Source organism: Acomys russatus, chromosome 30 (genome assembly GCF_903995435.1).
Source record: "Acomys russatus chromosome 30, mAcoRus1.1, whole genome shotgun sequence".
Classification (NCBI taxonomy): domain Eukaryota; kingdom Metazoa; phylum Chordata; class Mammalia; order Rodentia; family Muridae; genus Acomys; species Acomys russatus.
In genome coordinates, this window is record NC_067166.1 from 5,033,079 (window position 1) to 5,051,012 (window position 17,934).

Below are 17,934 nucleotides of genomic sequence, written 5' to 3' on the forward strand. Positions count from 1 at the left end.
GGGGGGGTCCTAAGTTGAAGGCACCAGCGGATTCAGTATCTAGTAAGGTTCCTCCCTGCTTCCAGGACAAGGTCTTGTGCTGCAGTTTTACATGGGATAGAATAAAAAGAGGTAAAGGGACAAACTCCTTCCCTTAAGTCCTTCGATAAAAGCTGTAATCCCACCCATAAGGGCAAGGCATTCATGGCTGCCCCTCCCGAGTGCCTTACCTCTCAATATTACTTTAGGAGTTAAGTTCCTAAATATATTACATTAAACCATAGCATAATGGCTGTGGGGACATTACCAACACAATACAGTAAATGTCCGGAGTTAGTCTAACTGCCTACAAGCCAAACTGTGACTCTATCCTAAACAATACATCCTTCTCGGATGAAGTGTACATCAGAACAGAGATAAGATTCGTGCCAATGGGTTGTTGGTTGTTGTTTTGTTTTGTTTTGTTTTTTAACTAAAGTGACAACATATCAGATGACCAAATAACAATTGCACCAACTACTAACTCCAATATTGACAAGGCAAGCCCTTAGAAAAGAGATAATTATCCAGTGCAGTGGCACACGCCTTTTATCCCAGGGCTCAGGGAAGCAGACACAGGTAGATCTCTGTGAATTCGAGGCCAGCCTGGTCTACAAAGTCCAGGACAGCCAAGGCTACTAAAGAAACCTTGTCTCAAAAAAATGGAAAAAAAGAAAAAAGAAAAGGAAGAAAATAAAGGAAGGAAAGAAGGAAAAGAAGCTAATTATTTCAGTATGCAAGCCACTGCTTGCTACTTAATGGAAAACCAAAATGAAGTATCAGAAATCAAAATATGGTAACAGGACTATAATATACCAACTCACTTTTAGCCAACGAATAATCCAGGAAGGAGGCTCTTACTTTGATTATCGAATTGTCTTGGACCTAAGGTGGGAAAACAGAACAGCAAATACTGATTTGTCCTCTTCATGGTCTCCATGATGCGGAGCTAAGACAGAAAGTACTGAAGCTCACATACTGACATTCTCAGTCGCACCCAAATATGAGTTCTTTGCATTATGGAAGTGACCTGAAACATTTTGAACTTTCTATTAATCCCACATAATATTTCTACCCTAGGGCATAATTTGAATGATTTGCCTTAATGACTTAAATTCTTTTTTTTAATAGTAGATATAATGATTTTATTTTGTTTTTTAATTTTTTATTAATTTATTCTTGTTACATCTCAATGTTTATCCCATCCCTTGTATCCTCCCATTCTTCCCTCCCCCCATTTTCCCATTATTCCCCTCCCCTATGACTATTCCTGAGGGGGATTACCTCCCCCTGTATATGCTCATAGGGTATCAAGTCTCTTCTTGGTAACCTGCTGTCCTTCCTCTGAGTGCCACCAGGTCTCCCCATCCAGGGGACATGGTCAAATGTGAGGCACCAGAGTACGTGAGAAAGTCATATCCCACTCTCCACTCAACTGTGGAGAATGTTCTTTTGAGCTGAATACACTGATGGTGACTAGTCAAAGCACCTACATGTCCCATAATCTTAGCTGTCTTCTGAGAAGTCCAAGTAGTTTGAAAATTTAAGGGTAAAAATAAAGCTACACCAATGTTACAAAGGGGGCGGGGGAATAAATCCCAAGAAGAATGAACTGACTGTGGTTGGTTGGCACTATATAAAACAGCCAATTAATCATTACCTTCGTGCTTTATTTAAAGACATATTCTTATAATATTTTTTCTAAGCCTAATCATTTAGTGGTTTGCACGTCCTGTAGAAACTCTGCCTGATTGGGACCATATTTCTTTACATTTTAGGGTCACAGCAGTTCAGACAACCTAGTGAGTCGCACGGCTTCAAAAATTATACTGATGCACCAACTGCTTTTATACTTGGAAGGGCAAAAATCTGATTCAAGAAAAGTTTGGCTTTCAGAACATAAAAGTAAACCTGCCAGATTACAGCTTCCAAACCCTCTACACACAATCTTGTCTCTTTCCTTCCATGATCTTCTCAGCAACTGAAATTACACCCGTTCATTCTAGTATGAGTTCTATAGTTGTCCTAGGAGCTGGCTTAAACCCTTTGTTAAAGGCTAATATTGTGAATTTATAAACTTCAGAAGAACGCTAGCTCTTGAAGCTGGAAAACAAATCAGAGAACAGTAGTCTTTTTTTGTGTGGTGCCGAAAATTTTGGTTACAAAGTGGTCCTATTGTGTTTCTCATAATTTACATTTACTTTTTGGCAAAGCAAAAAAGGAAAAAAAAAAAAATAAGTCAAGCTTGAAGGCATACAACAAAACTGAAAAGATGACATTTTTTTATTTTAAACTGTGCCTTTGACATTTAGATCTCAACCAAGCCAATATTCAACATTTATAGAAGACAAAACAGTAAGAGAGGCTGCAGCTGTCTCCCTACGATGTCACTGAACAGGTGTGTGGTTCTCTATCATGCCTCAAAAGCTGGATGGATCTCTTGGGGATACCCACAGAAAGCCCATACGGAACTGGCGTTGGCACGGGACTCATTTCCTCAGATGTGGCCAGAAAACAACCTGGGATGACAAGAGTCCTGGTGACCGATCTGGGCAAATTTGGAGCAGACATTCTGCCAAACAGATCAATACTATCCAAGGTGCAGCTGAAAAACAGGATGGGTTTGTACCACTAAAGCAAACACCAAAGCTGCTTATTCACAAGGCCAAAAGCATTGGGAACTTGGTTTTCCACGGTGTGTTTGCCAGTGACCTCAACCCTGACCTGCAGGGCCACCCTCTCTGGAACTCTAAGTAATCTTGTGTTGGGTCTTCTGGCAACAAGAAAATGCTATGGAGTAGTAGCTTTTTTAACAATGATAGTTACCGTATCTGTGTTGGCCTAGCCAAACAGTTATATGACGCCAAAATGACTCATCAATGCAATTAGTAAAGTGGGTGCTCTGAGTATTTGATATGACAATAAATAAATAAATAAATAAATAAATAAATAAAATATAAATTGATGGTCAGATATGGTGGCACACACTTGTCATCTCAGCACTTAGAAGGTGGTAGCAAGATCCCAAAGTCATAGAAAGTTTGAGGCCAGCCCAGGCTACATGAGGCCCTGTCTCAAAAGGCAAACAAGCAAACAAAAATTACCTCTTTCTCAGTCGTTTTGGAATTGTGTGGGTACATCCTGGATTAAATTAATTTATCAAGTTTTATGGCACACACACACACACACAAAAAAAAAAAAAACATTTAATTTGTGTGGATAAGCCAAATACTTTTATCCAGATAAATAAACTTTTAGTTCCTTCAAAATGTTTGTTTTCTAGTTTCCATTTAGCCTAGTAAACAACACCCCCCCCCAAAAAAAAGTAGCATTTGTACATATTTGTATGGCCTTTTAAAACTGGATTATGTGTGCTTACGTAAATGAGTATTTAAATCTGATGAACTTGTGCAAGGTATATCAGGGTTTGCAGTGCCTAATGTTATTTTTAAAGTGGGGGTGGGGAGGATTACAGTTCTTACAGCAACATTTCTAAACAGAGCTAAGAGAATAAAGAAATTAGACGTGGTCCTTATTGTGTGACTAAACTTTCCACGGGCAGATGCAACGCACACATCTAGTCACTGCAGATAGAGATCCCATGACGGGACAAAGTTCAGATACCCACCAAAGTTCAACCTGGCGAATCAATGAATGTTATTGGGGTTACTTACAGGAGTGTGGGGTGAGGAGCGTTAGTCACTCAAAAGCAGCTGCACCACCATGGTGCGACAGTTCACAGAAACTGGGAAACCTGGAGCCTGCTGCACAGCCTGCGGGCCTGCGTCCTTTGCAAGAGGTTCAGGCAGCTTGGCTGGTTTCAGCTTCTTCCGGGCAGTTGGTCTGGTCTCAGAGTCTTCCTCGTAACTCGTCTTCCTCTCAGACTCTCTGTTTTCATTGTTGACTCAGGCAGGGAGGAGCCTAGTGAAATCTGCTCAGCTTCATGGACATCCTAAAGGTGTTTTGAATTGTTTGCCTTCCTGCTGAAGGAGCTTCCCTTAGGGATAGAGTGTTTCAATCCTCGCTGTTACACAATAGTCCGACAGTCATCTAGGCAAACTGACCTCATGTGAGATACCGGGGGATGACTCCGGTGTTAAGGTTCAGACATTCTGCTCTTGCAGAGGAGCTGAGTTCACTTCCCAGCACCCATTCCATGGTCCATCTTCTGGACTCCTTGAACACTTGTACTGACATATATATAGACGCACATACACACATAATTTTTAAAAAACAATATTTTTTATAAAGTGACCTCATCTACAAATGGGCACAAGTATAATTGGAACATTTCGTATGGTCCCAATATTAAAAAGTTTAAGAAAAATCCCAACTTCCAAGGCTACCTGATGATTGGAGACCAAAAGATGTGTTTGGCCTGGAAAGCAATATAAAATCCTATAACTGTATTTCAACCTTAAGTACATTTTTAATGGCCACTGCTAGCCACAAGCTTCAGTCATCTACCAGCTAAGATTTTCGGAGCATTTAGAATGCTTAACTGATTTTCCAGCTCCAGACAGTTTGATTTCTTTTGTTGTTGTCGTCGTTGTTTTATTGTTGTTGTTGTTTTTGTTTAAACCTAGCTAAAACAGAAGGTGGGCCTTTTGCTGGCAGGGATAAAAAATATGATGGGAGGGGTTAAGTAACAATAATTGTTAACTCCCCTTTAGATAAGTTTTCCCTGGGATGGGAGTGGGGACAGTTGAAGGGACGAAAACAAAATTTCCCTCCAGCGCATCACAGTAAGCATCTCTGAGTAAAGAAGAAATTATTCAACTTTGAAATTCTGCTCTTAAGTGGCGGCTCCAGCAAGGGGGACAGTTTCCTATTAATTGTTAATGTCGCCTACCATTAGGGGGCACTAAACAACTCCACATTAATGCGTTGGAGGGAAGAGAAAAGGAGGCGAGGAAACAGGAGGGAGATATGGGCCGAGTCTGGGGAGAGGGAGGGGAGACAGAAGCCGGGAAGGGCTGGGAAAGAGAGCCGAGAGTAGTGGGAGGAAGGAGGAAAAGCCAGGAGAGGAAGGAGACGGACAAACAGGCTGACAGACAGAAACAGACAAAATGAATCTGGAAAGATTAAAAAGGATGTGGAGCCCCAGAGCCGTCTAAAGTGAGCAAAAAGCCGACTCTCCCGGGCCACCCGCTCCCCTCCCCTCGGCTCCTGTCCTCATGACTGTAATTATAAAGCGAAAAGCGGCGGCGGGGTCACCCGTTTTTACCAGCCTGCTGCACCGAATGCGCGCGGTGCAGGTGCGGCGGCCGCGGGGCTTTGTGATTCATGCCCACTTTCAAAGGGGGGCTTGGGCCCGTCTGAGAGGCACCCAAACAACTGTCTTCTAATATTAGCACGGCTGTATTTCGGGATCTATTATAGTCTGTCCAGACAGATCCCATTGTAATGGGACCTTTTATTAAAAGATTAGCACTATCTCCTGCAGTTGGTGGAAAAAAATCTGTTATCACTGAGTTATTTGCAGTTGTGGAGGGGGTGGGAGGAGGGTGATGGAAGATGGGGGTGGGTGGATGAGAGGAGGACCCGAGGAGGGTCGGGCGGGGGGGAGAGGCTAGGGCGGGGTTTGGGGGGGGGAGAAGAAGAAGAAGGGCGAATTTGAAATCTGTAGAACAAATCCCAATGACCTGGGAATGTCCAAGAATTTTGTCTGCGTAGTTCGTTGTTTGTTGTCGTTCGGCCTTCAGAAGCAAAAAGAATAGAAATTGAAAAGGCAGCTTTGAAATAAACAATATAGCATTTTCCGTGAAGTGATCGTTTTATATAAAAGCAAATATCGCCTCCTCAGTTTCATTCAGCCGTGCCAGAAAATGTTATAAATGAGAAGACCCGCCAACTTTCGGCGAAGAATGCCAGGCGTTGCACTCAATAAACTGAGGCTGCAGAAGTTCATTATCGGGGGGGGGGGGGGGGGGAGGGGGAGAGAGGAGAGAGAGAGAGAGAGAGAGAGAGGAGAGAGAGAGAGAGAGAGAGAGAGAGAGAGAGAGAGAGAGAGAGAGAACAGAAACTGGGGCGTCTCGGAGCGGGGGAGGAGGGGGGCAGACCGCCTACGTCGGCGCCCCCGCTTGAGGCTGCGACTCCAGACGCGGCGAAGTGAAAGGGGAGAAAAGAAAGGGAGAGGGCGAGACTGCCGGGGGCAGCCGGCCCCGAGGTGTTAAACATTTTTGTTTGCCTCTGACTTGTGGAGACCGAGGGCCGGTGTCTCCCCGGCGCTCCGCCGGGGTGGAAGGTGTCCGGGGGTCGAGGTTCTTAGCAACCACTCCAGGCTGAGGGGGTTGGGGAGGTGGGGGGAGAGTGAGAGCGGGGCGGGGGGAGAGCGGCAGGGTGGCCGCAAAGTAAGACACGCCAGAGACCTCGGGACACAAAACGTGTCCGGGACCTGGCTCCAAGTCTCTGCCTGGAGGATCCTGAAACTGCTCCCCGGGGCATTTCAGCAGCTCCAGGATCCAGCGGCGTTTGCGGAACTCTCTCCCGCGCCCTGGAGCAGAAGTGCGGGGGGCCAACCTCACTCCCCCACACCTACTCCCCCCCCACACACACACCCAGGGTCCCGGTTCTCCGCCGGCCGCCTCCTCCAGCGCCCGGGCTCACACGCGCACACGCACACACACGCGCGCGCACACACACACAGACAGACACACATACACACACACACACACACACACACACACATACACACACACACACACACACACACACACACTTGCACGCCACCCCGGGCACGCCGGCTCCGAGCGGCGGCGTGCAGGACTGAAGTGAGTGTTCTTCCCCACTCCCCACCCCACCCCACCCTACCCCACCCCCCGACGCGTCGCCCCCAGCACACTCCCCCCCCCCCCCGCCCCGCGCCGCCGCCGCCGCCTCCTCCTGTCGCCCTCCCCTCCCGCTCCTACGCAAATAAGAATTCGGCGATTCCCCTCCTGCCGCTTTGATTTCGGGCACCTCCGACAGATAATTGGGAAGGGTTTCCAGAAGGTGGGAAATGTCACCTGATTCACACTGAACTTTTAAAAAAGCTCCCCACCCCCAAAAGAACCGGCACACCCTCGGTCGCGGCCGCCCTCCCACAGCCCCACACACACTGGGAGACCGCCCACCGCAAACCGCAGAGACCCCCGTCTAGATTTAAAGCGCGGCTGCGCCCGGCTCCTGACGTCCATTGAATCGCGCGGGCGGAGCGGCCGGTGGCGAGCGCGGGGCTGCGCCGGGATCGCTGCGCCCTCCGCCGCTCGCCTCTGCGACGAGCGCGCGCCGCTCGCCCAAGCCACCCGCCGCCGCCGCGCTCCTCCTCGCCCCGCGCCTGCCCCACGATGGTCCGCGCCAGGCACCAGCCCGGCGGGCTCTGTCTCCTGCTGCTCTTGCTCTGCCAGTTCATGGAGGACCGCAGCGCCCAGGGTGAGTTGGAAAGGGGATGCGCCTGGCTTGGGGCAAAAGGGAGGGGGGGTTCTATACTTTTCTGCCGTCTCGACTCGGTCTATTCTGACCTGCGCTGTTCTCGGAAGATGTTTTTGGAACTACTCGTCTACTCTGGTAGAAGGGGACGGGAGGAGAAAACTGAGGGCAGTGAGTGACACTTTAGGCTAGAGAGCGGAGTTTAGAGCCGGATTGCCCTCAAAAAAGGAAAGGGTGTGCGGGACTGAGCTGGAACCTCAGTAGTAAGGGGTAGATGCTCCAAGCTTTTGGTCATAATGACTTTAGATGTTATCTCCCCCTGGTTGGCTGGGGAAAAAGGCGAGCATCCGTAGCCCGAAGAGTGCAGTCGACCTACTAGCAATCTTACCCTATCTTCCTTCCATATCTTTTGGTGACTTTTTTTTTTTAATTACTTGGGTGGGGGATGGGAGATACTAAATTTTCTTGGGTGTCTGGGGGACGTGGTTTCAGAAACTTTGCCCAAACTTGGAAATGTGGGTACTGAAATTTTTAGAGGGAGGTAGTTTTATGCTTAGTGGATGCTTCTCCCACCCATCTCCAACCAAGCCCCGCGAAAGAGAAGACAAGCCAAATTATTAGCTCGAAGGGTTTTAAGTACTTCACAGTTTTCTCCACTTTTCATCTCATTCCTCTGTTAACTTTCTGTGAAACAATAAGCAGCCCACACGCTGTTTAGATTCTGACGTGGATTAAAGAGTAATTTTCTGAAGTTTGACTTCTAAAATTAAAAATGAATTTATTTTATTACAAGTAGTCTCCGGGCAGGATTTTTTTTTAATAGTGGTAACCACGCAGCTTGCCCTCCAGTTGCTCGAGTCACTTTGGTGATTCAGGAGAAGTCTTCTTGCCCAAAGTCCGAACACATTTAAAAAAAAAAAAAAAAGCACAGAGGAAAAAACTATTTGCAAAGAGTTCTTGGTAGACTTGAAGTAGGTATATGTGACCCGGTAGACGCCTCCCCCACTCCCAGCCCCCAACCCCCTTTAACACTACTGCTTTGCCTATTGAAGCGGTAAGGTTTTGTGCTGTAAGCTGCCCTCCGGGGCACTGGCCCTAGCCGTCTGCCCGACACTAGACTGGGCAGCCCGCCTTTCTGATAGAGGCTCTGCCTGGGTGCCGGAACGTGGGCGCCAGGGAAAGCAGCCCTCGGAGATTTCGAAAGATCGCGGTGGCTGCGGGCGTGCTCCGGGCTGGCCGATTGCAAAACGAGCCCGTCGGGCGGGCTGCTCCTCGAGGCCGCTCAGGGCAGATCCAGGCTGGGCCCGGCTGCTGCTGCTTCCCTCCCACCCCCCACCGCCCTTTCATTTTTCACAAGTGCCTTTTCCTTGATCTGCTCCTGAAGATTCGTATCTATTCTCCCTACCCCCACCCTCCACCTCTCCTTCCTTCCCTCCCTCCCTCCCATGTCTCCTCTCTCTACTTTCTTTAACCCCTGTCACAAATAATTCTTTTACCGCCTACATGAAACCAACATGTAAAAACATCCGTCGCGTCCTGTTTTTGTCAGGTTCTTTAGTCTGTTCCCCCGGTCGCTGCAGGTTATGAAATGGGACGAATAAAAGTAAACAGTCTAGTAAAAGTCAATTCAGGCTGCACGTGTTGTGTCTGGGTCACTGGTAACTGACATTGATCTGGCTAGGGCGCTGCAGCGGTTGCTCTAGCCCACCTCCCAACTCCGTGACGGGTCCTTTCCCAATCTGCCCTTTGAGATTCATATTCATATACGTTTTCTCTCTCTCTCTCTCTCTCTCTCTCTCTCTCTCTCTCTCTCTCTCTCTCTCTCTCTCTCTCTCTCTCTCTCTCTCTCTCCCCCTCCCCCCCCCTTCAGCCCCGCCAGGCCTTGTTTCCAGGCTCGGCTCGGGCAGCCTTCCTTTTCCCTACGCCACCGCTCACTCATTCACTTCCTCATCCCTGTCTCTTCACAGCTGGGAATTGCTGGCTCCGCCAAGCCAAGAACGGCCGCTGCCAGGTCCTGTATAAGACAGAACTGAGCAAAGAAGAGTGTTGCAGCACTGGCCGCCTGAGCACCTCGTGGACCGAGGAGGATGTGAGCGACAACACTCTCTTCAAGTGGATGATTTTCAACGGGGGCGCCCCCAACTGCATCCCCTGTAAAGGTGGGGGCCTCCTCTTCCCGAGACAGCAAGCCCTCAGTAGAGGGCGTCTTGCCCTCAGCGTTCCTACTCTACTATCTGGCTGAGGCTTTAGGACGAGCAGAGTTTTGTTCTGTTTCTCCCTCCCTCCCTCCCGCCCACCCCCCACCCCACCCCCACCCCACCCCCACCCCTGGAAGAGTTAGCCAGGTGGAATCTGGCTCGAGCTGTGGGCAAAACAAGGTCGGAAGGGTTCGTTCCCCAGGCTTCTTCGTTGAGAGTAGTAATGAGAGCAACCGACCAGTGTGGTCTTTGAGAGAATCTAGATACAAAACATGCCCTGAGTTCCCCAAACCCCCATCCCTTCTAGTCTTCCAGGAGACAGCCTGGGGCCCTTCATTTCGGATGCCTGGTTGTGCAAGGCATCTGAGACCACCCCCACACCCCGCGGCTGGACCCGCCAACCGCCTTACCTTGGTTTGAATCCATGCCTCTTTCCAACTCCTAGAAACGTGTGAGAACGTGGACTGCGGACCTGGGAAAAAATGCCGAATGAACAAGAAGAATAAACCACGTTGTGTCTGTGCCCCAGACTGTTCCAACATCACCTGGAAGGGCCCAGTGTGTGGGCTGGACGGGAAAACTTACCGCAACGAATGTGCGCTCCTCAAGGCCAGGTGTAAAGAGCAACCAGAATTGGAAGTCCAGTACCAGGGCAAATGTAAAAGTAGGTCTTGCCTTTCAGCATCTCTCTATATCCAAAGGCCCTTGAAGGCCCAAGGCGGATACTACACACTGCGTAAAGGGCCCGGGAATCCAAATTGTGATACCAAATAAAGGGGGGCTCTTTTTAACCCCTAAAGGGTAATGAAGGAGCCAGACTGGAGTCATAGATCTTCTGGGAAGCAGCCAGGCTCCCCAAATGCCTGTTAAAAATCTAGATGTTTCTCTTTAATGATTTCCTTCATAGCATCAACTGCTTTGCTCTCTAAGGCCCAGAAAGTGCCTGAAAGTGAAATTTCTCCCTCTATCTTCCCCCCCCCCCCCCAGAGACTTGCCGGGATGTTTTCTGTCCAGGAAGCTCCACCTGTGTGGTGGACCAGACGAATAATGCCTACTGTGTGACCTGTAATCGCATTTGCCCCGAGCCCTCCTCTTCGGAACAGTACCTATGTGGGAATGACGGAGTGACTTACTCCAGCGCGTGTCACCTGAGAAAGGCCACCTGCTTGCTGGGCAGATCCATTGGATTAGCCTATGAAGGAAAATGTATCAGTAGGTATTCTGGATTGAGGAAAGAGAAAGAGATGAGACAGTAAAAGACATCTGTGCTAATGGGGGGGGGGGGGTGCTAAACAATGAATAAATCCAAGTCCTCCCTAGTGTGACTAGAATATTCCTCCCAAAGAACCCTTCTTCTAGATGCATTGACACACCAGCAAGAAGCGGCAAACAATTTTCTATCTTGGAAAACTTAGAACTCACACAATTTTACACTTTTTTTTTAAGTGCCAGACTTGCTGGAAGCGAAAAATAATTACTTAGCAGTTCTTAAAACCTGTTATCAAATTCCAGTAGTTGATGGAATTTGATTTTTTTTTTAAATCCCATTTGTAGGAGGTAATTAGATGCATAGTTAACTCAAGGATATTGTGAAAGTCTATCCCAAAGAATACTATTTTTTTAATGTAGTTCTATAAGATGTAAGAAACCACGGGGTGTGTGTGTGTGTGTGTGTGTGTGTGTGTGTGTGTGTGTGATTGTAAAGCAGTTTTATATAACACCATCATTATGCCATTCTTGAGTAATTATATGCATATATATGCATGTATATATACACATATATAATACAATATATAATATCTCTGGATAGGGAATGGAAGAAAGGGAGGAAATGAGACATTCAGTTTGCTCATCACAGGTGTATTATATCCTAGAAGCAAAGTCCTGTGAAGACATCCAGTGCGGTGGTGGAAAAAAGTGCCTATGGGATTTCAAGGTTGGCAGAGGTCGTTGCTCTCTCTGTGATGAGCTGTGCCCTGACAGTAAGTCAGATGAGCCAGTCTGTGCCAGTGACAATGCCACTTACGCCAGCGAGTGTGCCATGAAGGAAGCCGCCTGCTCCTCGGGCATGCTGCTGGAAGTGAAGCACTCCGGATCTTGCAACTGTAAGTGTGATTTTTAACCTTGCTGCAATTTAAGGCATTCCCAGGCGAGCCCTGGGGAATGGACAGTTTAAAAAAAAAAAAAAAAAGCACGCAGACCTCGCTGTGTAAACCTGTTTCTGTTAAAACTAGGTAACTGCTAAATCTCACCAGCAATTCGTTGATTTGCCCAGCCAAATTCTCTGCAGTATTTCCTGGCTTTTAGGATCTACCCGATGGCCTTCCATTGGGTTGTCTCTGAAAAAAAATCTCTCTCAGTAGTTTGTCTCTCTCTCTTTCCTTCCAGTACTGCGCTTTGCTGTTGCCTCATTAACACCAGAATCTAAACTAACTGCTTCGAAAGTTTGTTTCTGTGTGTGTGTGTGTGTTTTCTCCAAGACAGCTTTATTTTTATCACACCTGGGCTGCGGCTTGTCGCAGTTGCCACTACTAACTCTGAATTAGGGAGCCAAAGTAGTTATACCTAGAACACAAGAGCGCTTTTTATCTGATTTCAGGAATCTGCCTGTAAAACCTGAGCCATTGATTCTTCAGAACTTTCTGCAATTTTGACTTCATAGATTATGGTGGTTTGTTGTTGTTGTTGTTGTTGTTGTCATTGTTTTTAAGTAAACTTATTGCATAACTGCAGATGCCAAAAAAAAAAAAAAAAAAAAAAAAAAAAAAACACAACCAACCCAAAAACAAAACAAAACAAAAAAAATCCAAAAAGCATCACACTGCAAGTCATGTAAAAAATGCAACGCTGTAATGTGGCTGTGTCGGAGGGCTTTGAAAACATACACTGAGCTGCTTCTGCGCTGTTGTTATCCGTATTTAAACAACAGCTCCCCCTGTATTCCCCCATCTAGCCATCTCGGAAGATACGGAGGAAGAGGAGGAGGAGGAAGACCAGGACTACAGCTTTCCTATCTCTTCCATTCTAGAGTGGTAAACTCTCCACAGCATTCAGTGTTGACATAGCCTTTGGGCAAAACAAAACACAAAAGGAAAAAGAGGAGAAAAAAAAGAGATAGAAAAGAAAATAAGAAAAAGAAAAAAATATATTGTCCATAATGTAAATAAGTGTATGCTTATTTATTTGGGGGGAAAAGTATACATTAAAGGACCTTTGTCCTAAAGCTCTCTCCCAGGCCACGCTGTTACTCACTGGGCAAGGAGGGACGGTCATTTTTTTGTGGTCTACTGGATGAGGCCTATAGTTGAGACTTGTAGACGTTTATTTATACTGTGTCATGTTTTATAATTTATACATAAGATGTCTGGTTGACTGTACACCTTGTTTTTGAAGAAATTTATTCGTGAAAGGAAGAGCAGTTGTTATTTATTGTGAGGTCTCTTGCTTGTAAAGTAAAACCGTTTTTTTCTCCCCCCTCGTAAACCATTTAAGTCCATTCCTTACTGCCCACTCACTCATCTGTCTCCTGTCACTCCCCTGTTGTTAGAATCTTTCCCACTTTTTAACAAATTCGCATGTCAGTTTCTGTCATGTTTATTTATTGGATTCCCAGCTGCCTGATCTGTACATATCTGATCCCTTGGGTTTTGTTTACAAGGAATCTTGACTGACCAAAATGCATTGTAACTCTGCCCCAGATACAAGGTACAGAGAAAAAGCACTGGAGAGGAAATGCCAGCTTCCGTTCCCTTGCTCTGATAAAAGCATTATGAGAGGGTGAGAGAGGCATTAAAATTCTAGAAATGTACTTTTATGATGTCACAGATCCAAAGACATAGAGTGATGTGGGTGACAGGAGACTAAAGGAAGGCGGAAGTTACCACTTTCAACCTGTCATTCAGTGTTTCCTTTGAGCTAGTCAGCTGTACCGTTTCAATTAGTTCTTTTTTTTTTTTCCTTCCAACCATTGTGTCACTGAAAGTTCCATCAAAGCTTTATCAGTTCAAGTTTCTTGCTTTTCATAATACTTTTTTCTGATGCAATTTTATATTTTCAAACATGGCAAGTTAAATATAAATTCATTTAAATATATAGTTTTGTACTTTTCTACCATGTAAATGTGCAATGTATATAAAAGTTATAATGTGTATTTGTAAATAAATGACGAGTGAAAAAATAAAAAAAAAATTAAAAGCCAATGGTCTCGGCTTCTGAAAGTGAAAAATAACTTATTTCGGCTTTTGAGTGATGACGCACATGACACCTGTGTTGAGGGATATGGTCACCACTGATATTCAGTGGTGAGGGCCATAGATGCCACAAAGTGAGCTAAGATACAAATCACCCCAGAGCTGTAAGCTTAAGCTCAGGAGCTTAAGAGCACATACTCCATCTACTTCCAGAGGATGGGGGCAGGGGGCGGTGGGCTTCCATAACCCACATCAGGTGGTTCACAGCTGCCTGTTAACTCTAGCCCCAAGGGATCCAATGCCCCCTTCTGGCCTCTGATGGCACCTGTGCTCACATGTGCAAGCACACACACACACACACACACACACACACACACACTATTTTAAAAATAATAAGATAGGTCTCTCTTCTAAAGTTACAAATTGGGGCTAAAGAGACAGTTCCAGCCCTTGGAATCAGGATTTCTTCCCAGTACACACGTGGAGTCTTACAGCCATCTGTTCTCTGGGGTCCATCCCCAGGTACGCACATGGTACACATGCATACATGCAGGGACACACGGATTAAAATGAATCTTGAGAACTAGTTTACTTCCATGGCTGTGCTCATGCCTGGAATACAGACCATTGGGGAGGTCCAGGAACCGACCCATGGCGTTCTGGAAGAGCAGCGAGTGCTCCCAATCGCTGAGGTATGTCTCCATCCCTAAGTGAAATCAGTGGAGTTTGAAATCTAAGAGCGTCAGGAGGAACGGGAGGACATAAGTGAGGGGAAAACAATTGAGATGTGATCTGAATAAATTAATTAAATAAAAAAATCCTCCCATGGAGAAGAAAAAGAAGAAAGAAAAAAAGCATATTTCCTATTGTTTAAAAAGCAACATATGCTGGGAAGTTTACTCAATGGTTAAAAGCACTTGCTGCTCTTTCAGAGGACCACAGTGCAGTTCTTAGCACCCACACTAGGCAGTATACAGATGCCTATTGCTGTAGGCGCAAGGGATCGGATGCTCTCTTCTGACCTCAGGAAACACCTACATGCATGTGTGCACACTCAGGGACACACAGACATCCACAGAAATTAAAAAATAAAATAAAATCATTGTCAAAATTTTAAAAAGGCAATCGCGTCACAAGGAACGGTAGAAACAGCCTGATGCATATTGGACAAGCACAATCAATAACAGTATGGAGTGCTGGACTGGGCAGTATAGTAATGGAACACTAAAGATCAGAGTTATTATTCACACCGAATAATGACACGCAAGGTAGGAGAAAACCTGTCAATATTCTACAGTGTTGTGATACAAGGAGGAGCCTAAGAATGGTACTTGGGACAGAAACAGTGGCCTCTGTAATACATAAAACTATGAAAGTCATCAACACAGGCTTCTAGCTCTTGTGTGCTTTATATTCAAAACCTAAAGACATTTAAGATCTCAATGAATAGGGGGCTGGAGAGATGGCTCAGGGGTTAAGAGCACTGCTTTTTCTCCCAAAGGTCCTGAGTTCAAGTCCCAGCAACCACATGATGGTTCACAACCATCTATAATGAGATCTGGTGTCTTCTTACGAGATCTGGTGTCCTCTTCTGGCATGCGGAGGTACATGCAATCAAAACACTGTATACATAATAAATAAATAAATAAATATTAAAAAAAAAAAAAACAATGGCCTTGAGGTTGATTCTAAGGCCTCTGCCAAAAAAAAAAAAAAAAAAAGATCTCAATGAATTGCAAGCTGGAAAGAAGTAAACAAAACTAGGAGGGAAGAGCCAAGAGTCTTCAATCCCACCAGTGCTAAACATGCTAAACATGCATTTCCTGTCAAAGACCAACATCCTGGTTGTTGTATTTATCCCTTTTTGTGATGAATGATTCCTAAAAATTACCATCAGAGACCACTGGCTCTCATCTAGTCACAGAGGAGAAGCTAGGTGAAATCAATGGTAGGTATTTATTTAGCCTGGAGAACTTTGTCTCCCAGATTCCCCAGGAAAGGAGGAAATGGTGCAGAAATCAAACCAACTGCCATTGACCCCAGGAAGGATACCAGGGTAGACGAGCCTCTGGCTTCCACTAGGGAGGGCCTCTCTGAAGGAGACGTGGCTGGCCAGACACAGTTTCACAGCCCCTTCCTGAAGTGGGTTAGTGGCTTCGTCCTGGGCACTACCTGTGCTTTAAAGCTGCCATTGACAGCCAGAGCAAGAATGTCAGAGTTAACGGGGTCTGGTGTGCCTCGCGGCAAGCAGAAGTGATAAATCCAACAGCTCGCCTTTTAAACAACATCCAGGTTTGTTTATTTAAAATTGTATTCTATACTTGTCACCATTAAACATGCCTCTTTAAAAAAAAAAAAAGGACTGTCTCAAGTTCCTTCCTACTTTCCACTAATCTTTCACTAGTTTAATGAGCACCCCTCTCTCCCCACAAAAAAATAAAAAAATAAGGGAAACAGAGGAAAAGAAGACCCTAGATAAGCACTCTACCATTGGTCTTTATTCACAGCTCTAGAAATTTATTTTAAAATTAAAGATCAGCATTATTATTCCCACTATGACTAAAAATATTTAAGTAAAATATTATCTAACAATAATGTTATTTAAAAAGACCATTGCTAATAACTAAACTTAATATTAGTATGACTTCATCCTAACCCTTTGGAACTGCAAATTATGAAACGACAATGAAGAAATCGGTCAAAAGCCCAATTTCTGTTAAATGTCATAAAAAATTTAGACTTTTGTATACGACATGGAATATGGTTTCTCGAGCAGAACCAAAATTAAATTTAGTTTAATTGAATATCCACCCTCAAACTAGACAAGTAATAGGACCTGAAAGACTGTACCTAAGAAGAAGAAGCTCTATGACACACCAGGTTAGTTCACAGACTCAGAATATTCTCCAGTGAGAAGGACCGTATCCACATTAAATATGCTAACACCGATGAGCGTTCTGTAATTATGTGGAAGAATAGGCCTACAGTCAGGGAGTACAGAAGTGCTTAGGAGGAAAAGAGCAAAATGCACTTATAATCTTTAAGTGGCTCTAAAGGTATTCTATGTTTTATCATAGTCTTCATGTCTAGCATACTGAAAGACAGTACGAGGAGATAAGAGAGCATGCTGCCACCAAACGCAGCTCAGAAAAAGGCCTGCAGGGAGTTTTCAGCACTATCCCTTGTTGGCAAATTTCCTGCAAGTTTGGAAAGATACCCAAATGAAAATCTAAAACTCACTAAGAAAAAAAACATTCTCAGGAAGGAAAGAGGCAGAGCAGACGGCCACTCATCCTCCTCCAAGGAAACAAGTAAATACAAAGCCATTTTGGAAAAGCTCCATGAGGTGGTCCGGTGAGTTCGGGGACCTGCAGGCAGACCCCAGGGTCGGAGTTTGACCCCCTGAAACCAGCTCAGTGGAAGAAGGGAACTGATGCCAGAAAGTTGTCCTCTTTGCACTCACACACCCTGTGCCAAGAGGGTACCCACACACAGAAACGCACAAACAAGATGAATAAATAAATGTAACAAAAAGCTAAAAGTTTGGGTTGGAGAGACAGCTCAGTGGATAAGAGCCCTAACTGCTCTTTCAGAGGAGCCTGGTTCAATTTCCAGCACCTATGTGGCAGCTCACAACTGTCTGTAAGGCCAGAATCCAACACCCTCATACAGACATACACGCAGGCAAAACATCATGCACATAAAAGAAAAATAATTAAATTATTTTTTTGAACCTGAAAACATAATTTGGTATGATAAAAAGAACAGTTCCAGTGATTTGGTTATTCAACTTAAATAATTAATATTGGGGAAAAGAGAATTTCTGAAAAATAAATTTACTCAAATGGAGAATCAGCCTTTTCTTTAAAATGAGAGTAGAACATTACAAATGCCCAACACTGGGGTTCTCCCCGCTGCTTGCTGTACAAAGGACCAGCTCATTTAGCCTTCCCAGGTCTCTGCTTCTTCATCTCTGAAGCCAGGATAGCGACCGTGCCCACCTCACAATAGTGTCATGAGAATTAAAAGACTCAGGGAAATGTATGTTATAAAGTGTTTATTTCAGTGGCTGGCACCCCAAGCTGACAGTAAATAAGCGTTCTCCCTAGTATAATGAT

General features: G+C 45.3%; 1 protein-coding gene across 3 annotated transcripts; it reads left to right on the top strand.

Annotated features, from left to right (window-relative positions):
• Positions 1-7,291: 7,291 nt before the first annotated feature.
• On the top strand, positions 7,292-13,827 carry Fst (follistatin). Of its 3 annotated transcripts, none has more exons than XM_051172578.1 (6): positions 7,292-7,431; positions 9,396-9,587; positions 10,072-10,290; positions 10,614-10,838; positions 11,501-11,731; positions 12,580-13,826. In XM_051172578.1, exons 1-6 carry the CDS (start codon positions 7,347-7,349, stop codon positions 12,660-12,662), a joined length of 1,035 nt encoding a protein of 344 aa, XP_051028535.1. In that variant the 5' UTR covers positions 7,292-7,346; the 3' UTR covers positions 12,663-13,826. The 3 variants fall into 3 exon arrangements, with proteins under 3 accessions (XP_051028535.1, XP_051028536.1, XP_051028537.1); XM_051172579.1 differs by having other exon boundaries at positions 7,323-7,431; positions 11,504-11,731; positions 12,580-13,827; XM_051172580.1 differs by lacking the exon at positions 12,580-13,826 and adding an exon at positions 12,226-12,318 and having other exon boundaries at positions 7,324-7,431.
• The last annotated feature ends 4,107 nt before the right edge of the window (positions 13,828-17,934 follow it).